The sequence below is a fragment of the Hypanus sabinus genome, chromosome 14 (assembly GCF_030144855.1).
Source record: "Hypanus sabinus isolate sHypSab1 chromosome 14, sHypSab1.hap1, whole genome shotgun sequence".
Lineage (NCBI taxonomy): Eukaryota > Metazoa > Chordata > Chondrichthyes > Myliobatiformes > Dasyatidae > Hypanus > Hypanus sabinus.
Window position 1 is genome coordinate 19,606,266 of NC_082719.1, and position 7,960 is coordinate 19,614,225.

Here is a 7,960-nt window from a genome sequence, read left to right on the forward strand (position 1 = left end):
ACAGATCACTGGACAAATTATTATAGCTGTGTCAATAAAGACTGGAAAACATGTTGATAATTATCATCATTTTTAGAGAACTGGAAAGATAAATACAGAGCAAAATGCTGAAATCAAAGCTCAGCAGAGAATATTCATTCTTAAGCTGCTGGGATTCTGGAAATGTCATACCAAGGTGACACTTGATCAGAGATGGTACACCCACAGGGCTAGATAGATATTCTGCTGTTCTGAATGTACACTTGGCAGATGGAGAAAACCTGCACAGCCATTCAACCAGACATCCGGACTCCAGTTTTACTGCGATTAAATTGGCAGATTGTGTATTATTGTCACACGTACCAAGATACAGTGAAAAACTTACTTTGCATACTGTTCACACAGATCAATTCATTACTTCAGTGCATTGAGATAGTACAAGGTAAAACAATAACACACTGCAGAATAAAGTGTTTATAAGATAACACCGAGCTGCAGTCTACATCGAGACTAGGGGAATTAGAGGCTAGGCCAGGGACTAATCCTCAGCTCCACATTTGAAGGCCAGCAACATGTATGTGGGACACCATGGTTGGATGTTTAGCCGGAAGGCCAGGATGGATGAGGACTGGTGCCCTCTACCAGGGTCAGAGAGTTGCTGGTAGTTCTGGAGTTGCAGCTTTGCGTGGGCAGGAGGAACAAGGTCCGATGACCCTCTGGGTATGCAAATTGGTGAGACCAGAGTTTGAAGACCTGTCATCATTAAATTCAGATTTCAAAGCCTGTTCGATGATTGGCGGGTGCTGGGGTTGATGCCAAGTACATAAGTCAAGGCTAGATGGCCAGAGCCCGAGTCTGCAAGTCTGCTGGGGAAGTCAAAGCCCAATATCTTTGACCCCAAGTCCGAGTCCGCTGGAGGCCAAAGATGTCCTGTCCTGGGGTTGGAAGAGCATAGAGAGGAATAGGGTTTTGATGTTGTTTCGTCACTTGTGTTCTGTGTTGTTCTGCTGAGCATTGTGGGCATTCTATATTGGCACTGGAATGTGTGGCAACACTTGTGGGTGCCCCGTCACACCCCTTGGGTGAGTTGATTGTTAATGCAAATGGGGCATTTCAATGTACACATGGTAAATAAAATTGAATCTTGAATTTTGCAGTTTCTTGTGGTCACAGCTAGAGCAATTGCGTTGATAAAAATATGCCAAATTCCTTTAGCCTCCTGAGGTGGTAGGGTGCTGGTGAGCTTTTGTGGCCAAAAGGTGTCAAAAATGCTTAAACCAGGTAGGTTACTGGTGATGTTTGATCCTAGGAAATTGAGGCTCTCAACCAACTCTATCGCAGTACTAACTAGACAGCTGATATTGTTAAAAATTGTAAATGTATAAAAAAACTAATAAAAAAATAAAAAAATTAAAAAAATTGTTTGCTGATTTTAAATGATTGTCAGACACATTTAAATTTATTTACAGAATTAAAAAGATTAATTATGTATATCAATTTAAACATCTCTGCCCGTTCAACTGATTTAGACTTAAAAAATAAAGTTATTCAAAATAGGTTTATCTTATATAAATAAGTCAACAGGTCAAATAAATGCATTCGCTCCATTCTCCAGCAGTGTATTCGTCCCCATCTCCCACCCAGACATCTCCGGTCAGAATAAGCTTACTGCACCGATATCTGATTTCCAGCGCCTTCAGTCCAGCGCATCAACGCGCTGAGTTCAGGTTTAATCTCAACATATCCATCCATCGCTCACTTTTGCCTGCTTTTACTACAACAAGTGCCAGAATTAAAGTTTGCCTAGCGGTTCACCAAGAAACTCACCCTCTCGAGATCGGATGGATTCCGAAACATTGAAGAGCGATGTTGTAGTCAGTGGTTTACCTTCCACGCGGCTCCAGCCTGTCGCCGTCTGTCTTTCGGCTTTAGGTTCCAAAACGGTGGACATATTAAAGGCATTAAAACTCGATCGACGTTATTTTTTTTAAAAAAAGGCTTCGTACATCAACGATGTGTTTCCTTAAAAAACATATATTTACATAAAAATAAACGCTAAATATTTTAAGTTACTCTTTTAAAAATCCCAAATCTTAAACAAAAATATCATCGTTCATTGATTCTTTTCCGTCGGTTTCGCACTTGCGGGTGGCGGGGCAGTTGGTTTCCAACACCTGTCGCCTTGGTTACTGCCCAGGGCTTTCCTTCAGCGGGTACGGCCGCCATGCATTCCCTGGGGCGACGTGGAGCGCGCAGAGGGGAAAGCAGCGCCCTGCAACGCCAACCCTCGCCGGCTGCCCCGCGTCCGGCCGATGAGCTCACAATGCGACGCTTCCCGGTCCGCTCGTTCAAACCGGAGCTCCGCTTTGCCCTTCCCATGGAGCCTGCTTGCCGCAAGCGCTGCTGGGGGTTGTAGTTCGCCGCAATCCGACCCGCCGCCTATTTACCACGCAGCACGATCAAGCGCGGTAATGTTTTGGCTCAGGGATGATTTGAGGAGATATTTGGAATCATCAGCAGCGAGGCAGCGGCAGGCCTTCAGTAAATGTTGTAAAATCTCAGTTACTGTTCAAGAATTTAAACATCTGGGAGAAGGAATAGTGAGAAAATGCGAAACCCAATCGCATGAATGCCGGCGAAGCTCCACTACCAGATGAACTCAACGCCTTCCATGTCCACTTTGAAAGGAGAACACAACTACAGCTGTGAAGATCCGTGCTGCATCTGATGATCCTGTGATCTCGGTCTTAGAAGCCGATGTTAGGTTGTCTTTAAAGAGAGTGAACCCTCACAAGGCGGAAGGTCCGGTGCCAACCAACTAGCAGGAATATTCAAGGACATTTTCAACTTCTCACTGCTACCGATGGAAGGCAATAATTATACCAGTGACAAAGAAGAATAATGTGAGCTGCCTTAATGTCCATCACCCGGTAGCACTCACATCAGCAGTGATGAAATGCTTTGAGAGGTTGGTCAAGACTAGACTGAACTCCTGCCTCAGTGAGGACCTGGACCCATTGCAATTTGCCTATCACCACAATAGGTCAATGGCAGATGCAATCTCAGTGGCTCTCCACACAACTTTAGACCACCTGGACAACACAAACAAGTACGTCAGGAAGCTGTTCATTGACTGTAGCTCAGCATTTAATACCATCATTCCCACAATCCTGTTTGAGAAGTTGCGGAACCTGGGCCTCTGTACCTCCCTCTGCAATTGGATCCTCAGCTTCCTAACCAGAAGACCACAATCTCTGTGGATTGGTGATAATATCTCCTCCTTGCTGACGATCAACACTGGTGAACCTCAGGGGTGTGTGCTCAGCCCACTGCTCTACTCTCTATATACCCATGGCTGTATAGCTAGGCATAGCTCAAATGTCATCTATAAATTTGCTGACGATACAACCATTGTTGGTAGAATCTCAGCTGGTTTCAAGGTGTACAGGAGTGAGATATCCCAACTAGTGGAATGATGCTGCAGCAATAACCTGGCAGTCAACGTCAGTAAGATGAAAGAGCTGATGGTAGACTTCAGGAAGGGTAAGACGAAGGAACGCATACCAATCCTCATAGAGGGATCAGAAGTGGAGAGAGTGAGCAGCTTCAAGTTCCTGGGTGTCAAGATCTCTGAGGATCTAAACCAGTCCCAACATATCGATGTAGATATAAAGAAGGCAAGACAGGGGCTATACTTTATTAGGAGTTTGAAGAGATTTGGCATGTCAACAAATACACTCAAAAACTTCTATAGTTGTACCGTGGAGAGCATTCTGACAGGCTGCACCACTGTCTGGTATGGAGGGGCTACTACACAGGACTGAAAGAAGCTGCAGAAGGTTGTAAATCTGGTCGGCTCCATCTTGGGTACTAGCCTACAAAGTACCCAGGACGACTTTAGGAAGCAGTGTCTCAGAAAGGCAGCGTCCATTATTAAGGACCTCCAGCACCCAGGACATGCCCTTTTCTCACTGTTACCATCAGGTAAGAGGTACAGAAGCCTGAAGGTACACACTCAGTGATTCAGGAACAGCTTCTTCCCCTCTGCCATTGTATTGCTAAATGGACAATGAATCTTTGGACACTACTTCACTTTATTTTAGCATACAGTATTTCTGTTTTTACATGTTTTTAAACTATTCAATATATGTAATTGATTTACTTGTTTATTTATTATTATGTTTATCTTATTTATTATTATTTTTTCTCTCTCTGCTAGATTATGAATTGCATTGAACTGCTGCTGCTAAGTTAACAAATTTAACGTCACATGCCGTTGATAATAAACCTGATTCTGATTCCTCCAATGTACGCCATCAGTTTAAATTTTACTTTGAGCATCGTCCATTTGTCCATAGTCGCAACATATCAATGCAACTCTAAAGAAGGCAAGACAGCGACTATATTTCATTTGAAGTTCGAGGAGATTTGGTTTGTCACCTAACACGCTCGGAAACTTTTACTGATATGCCGTGGAGAGCTTTCTGATTGGCTGCATCATTGTCTGGTATGTGGGGGGGGGGGTGCTACTGCGCAGGATCGAAGTAAGCTGCAGAAAGTTGTAAAATGAGCCCCATCGTGGGTACTAGCCTCCGTAGTATCTAAGACATGTTCAAGGAGCAGTGCCTCTGGAAGGTGGTGTTTATCATTAAGGATCCCCATCACCCAGGGCATGCCCTCTTCTCATTGTTATCATCAGGTAGGAGATACAGAAGCCTGAAGGCACACTCTCAGCAATTCAGGAACTGCTTCTTCTCCACTGCCATCCGATTCCTAAATGGGACTTTGAACCAATGAACACTATTTCAACTTTATTTATTTCTGTTCTTGCACTAGTTACTTTAACTATTATATATAGTAATTTAGTTTTTTTTAATATTTATCATGTTTTCTATTGTACTGCTGCTGCAAAGTTAACAAATTTCATGACATCTGCCAGTGATAATAAACCTGATTCTGATTCTTCTTCTGATTAGTTGCAAATCAGAACCAGTTGGTATCTCTGATTTTAGTATCCTGAATTCCTTCAGTGTGTTTTAAAAAAACAATTTCAGAATAAGAATTCTCAACTACTAAAAATCCAATTTCATTTGGGATTGAAAATTTTAAAAATTCAGAGATTTTAAAAATCTTAATTTTGAAGATTACTGTGGATTTGGAGAAAGCTCTTGGTTTGTTGTACTAATAATTTTCACACATTTCTCAGTTATTGTAGTAGTGTAGCACCCAAGGAGGGCACGAGTGGCAACAGTCCTATTGGTTTTAAGGAATGTAATGGAATACTACTGAAAGCACTGGCTGGTTTTAAGAATGAAAAGACATTGCACAGTTTGTTCTTGTAAAATATTTTTATTATGAATAAAGTTTATTTTGATTTAAAACATTCCCTTTATCTACCTTACATTTATTATTATCCAGCTTTCAGCAAGCTCTCCTAGTTGACACTATTCCGCAAGCCATCTTGGTATTCACCGCATCAGAGGCATTCGTATTCTGTCCACTGAAATGTAACCAAACCAAAACATTTACAATTTCCCTCCCCTCGGATACCTGTCTGCTAAATATTTCCTCCTCTCAATGTATTCTGCTTGTAACATTCTGAGATACAGGATATGGGATACAGGGGAGCTATCAGCGTTTGATCTGATTAATTTTTCTTACACTTTTGTTTTCCCAGCAATGAATGTTTTAATTACTCTACTGTAAGTAGAACTGTTCCTGTATATCCAACATATTTATTCTGTCAAATGCTCCAAACACAGATAGAATTATTGAATCAATTAGCCATTTCCTGTATTTTTTTTACTAAAAGAACTCCTTTGTATTTTGCTCCTTTCTTTTCATGTACTTGTGCATGTTCTTACAATCTGTTTTCATTTTTCTTACTATTCTCAATCTGCTTTATTCCTCCTTTATACATTTTTGATCATACTTTGTTGACCGTCATATCTTCTTGACCTTGGTACTCTTGGAAAAAAATTAACTCACTTCTTTCAATAGTTATTCACCCCCAAACAGAATACCTACTTGAAAGTGGAGTATTTATTCTTAATGAGCTGATCTATCTCTCTAATAATTTCCCATACATTAATAAATTTCTTAATTTTAATTGTTTCCAATCTTAGTCAACAGACACTCATACCCAAGTGTTATGAGTGAGGAACAGACCTGCTGGACAATGGGGTGCAAAGTTAACCATTCCCAACCCCCTTCCTGAGAACTACGAACTATTGCTGTTGTTGTGCTGCTCATGAGAGAGAGATACAAGCCCAGGCAAGAACATTTGCTACAGATAAGAGGGGGAGAGAGATTGTTGATTTACTGTATTATGACTCTTTCTGGATTATTTACCTTCTACTACTTTGCTCATTAACATTCCTCAGGAGATAGCAGGAGTGGCCTGATTTGATGGACACGGTCATTCAGAGTTGATGGATAGCTGAGAACCCATGAGTGGGGATAAAAAGACAGGTCTGGAGAGACACCCTTCAGACATACCAGTGGACACTGACTGAGTGTTGGGAACCCACAGAAAGGTGGGGGCTTCAAAGACCGAACCAGGAGATCGGTCAGTAAAGCTCGCAGTGTTACAGCAGGGTAGATGGGGACTTGTGTGTGTGTCCACTCATGCCAGAGTGACGAGTCCACCACAGAAGAACGGTCTAGCTGAAGACCAGAGGGGTCATAACTGAATGACCACAACGCTACGACGGATTAAGAAAGCAACGGAAGGTTTGGCTGCTGTAGCTGTTACCTCTTGCTTGCTCTCTCTCTCTCTCTCTCTCTCTCTCCAATGATTTCAATACAACAACCATAACTACTTCAGCATTTATGAACTGAACTCTATACTTTCCTATGACAATCCATTTACCCCTAGACATTGATAGAGCTTGTTTATTATTGATTGTTATTATTCCTACACTTTTAGGTTTATTACTGCTAACTTGTTTTATATGTATATTTGCATTTTTGATAATGTATTGTGTAGTTTACTAATAAACACCTTTAGTTTGGTACCACCAGACTCCAACAGATTCTTCTTTCTCTGCTGGTCAGACACCCAGTTACGGGGTACGTAACACAAGTAATTACCTTTATTTATGTTCCTGTGACAATAAAAAACAATTTACCAATTTACTCTGTTTATTATTTCTCTCCTTTAAACGAGATGAGATCTTAAATGGTGTGTTCCTTACTGATTCCATGAAATTGACTTGCTTCAGTTTCACTTTTGTGTGTGTGTTTTTTTTAATAATTTTTATTGCATTTTTAAATGATTACAAAGTATGAAAAAACAATGTATATAACCCATACCCCCTCCCCTTAACCCCTCCCCCCTAACTGCCCCATAGAAAAAAAAAGAAAGAAAGAAAGAAAGAAAGAATGCCTGGTGGTTGGAAGATCTCCACATGCTCCATGGAATTCGTAATAATTTTAATATGTATATTTATTTCTTTCCCCTAATAACCAATTGTTTCATCTTCAAAGCATCTATATATTTAATCCTGTCTTTTGTAAATAAGGGCTCCAAATTTTCAAAAATGTTTCATATTTATCTCTTAAATTATAAGTAATTTTTTCTAATGGAATACAACCATAGATTTCTTTCTTCCAAGAATCTATACTTAAATGTGTATCCGATTTCCAAGTAACTGCAATAGCTTTTTTGGCTACTGCCAGTGCAATTTTTATAAATTCTTTCTGATACTTATTTAGTTTGAGTTTCGGTTTTATCCCTTCAATATCACCTAGTAAAAATAATATTGGACTATGAGGAAATTGTGTTCCTGTAATTTGTTCCAGTAAAAGTCTTAAATTTGTCCAAAATGGTTGAATTTTAGAGCAAGACCATGTCGAATGTAAAAAAGTACCAGTTTCCTGGTTACATCGGAAACACTGATCCGATAAATTTGGATTAAATTTTTTTATTTTTTGTGGTGTAATATATAATTGATGTAGAAAATTATACTGCACTAATCTT

At 40.3% G+C, this 7,960-nt stretch overlaps 1 protein-coding gene across 3 annotated transcripts in view; it reads right to left on the bottom strand.

Moving 5' to 3' along the window:
• LOC132404582 (coiled-coil domain-containing protein 158-like) overlaps positions 1-4,491 on the bottom strand; it is a 175,785-nt gene extending 171,294 nt beyond the window's left edge. For all 3 annotated transcript variants that reach the window (XM_059988841.1, XM_059988839.1, XM_059988838.1), the window contains exon 1: positions 1,807-4,491. In XM_059988841.1, coding sequence (XP_059844824.1) covers positions 1,807-1,930 — 124 coding nt within the window. In that variant the 5' untranslated portion in view covers positions 1,931-4,491. The remainder of the gene's footprint in view (positions 1-1,806) is intronic.
• Positions 4,492-7,960: the final 3,469 nt, after the last annotated feature.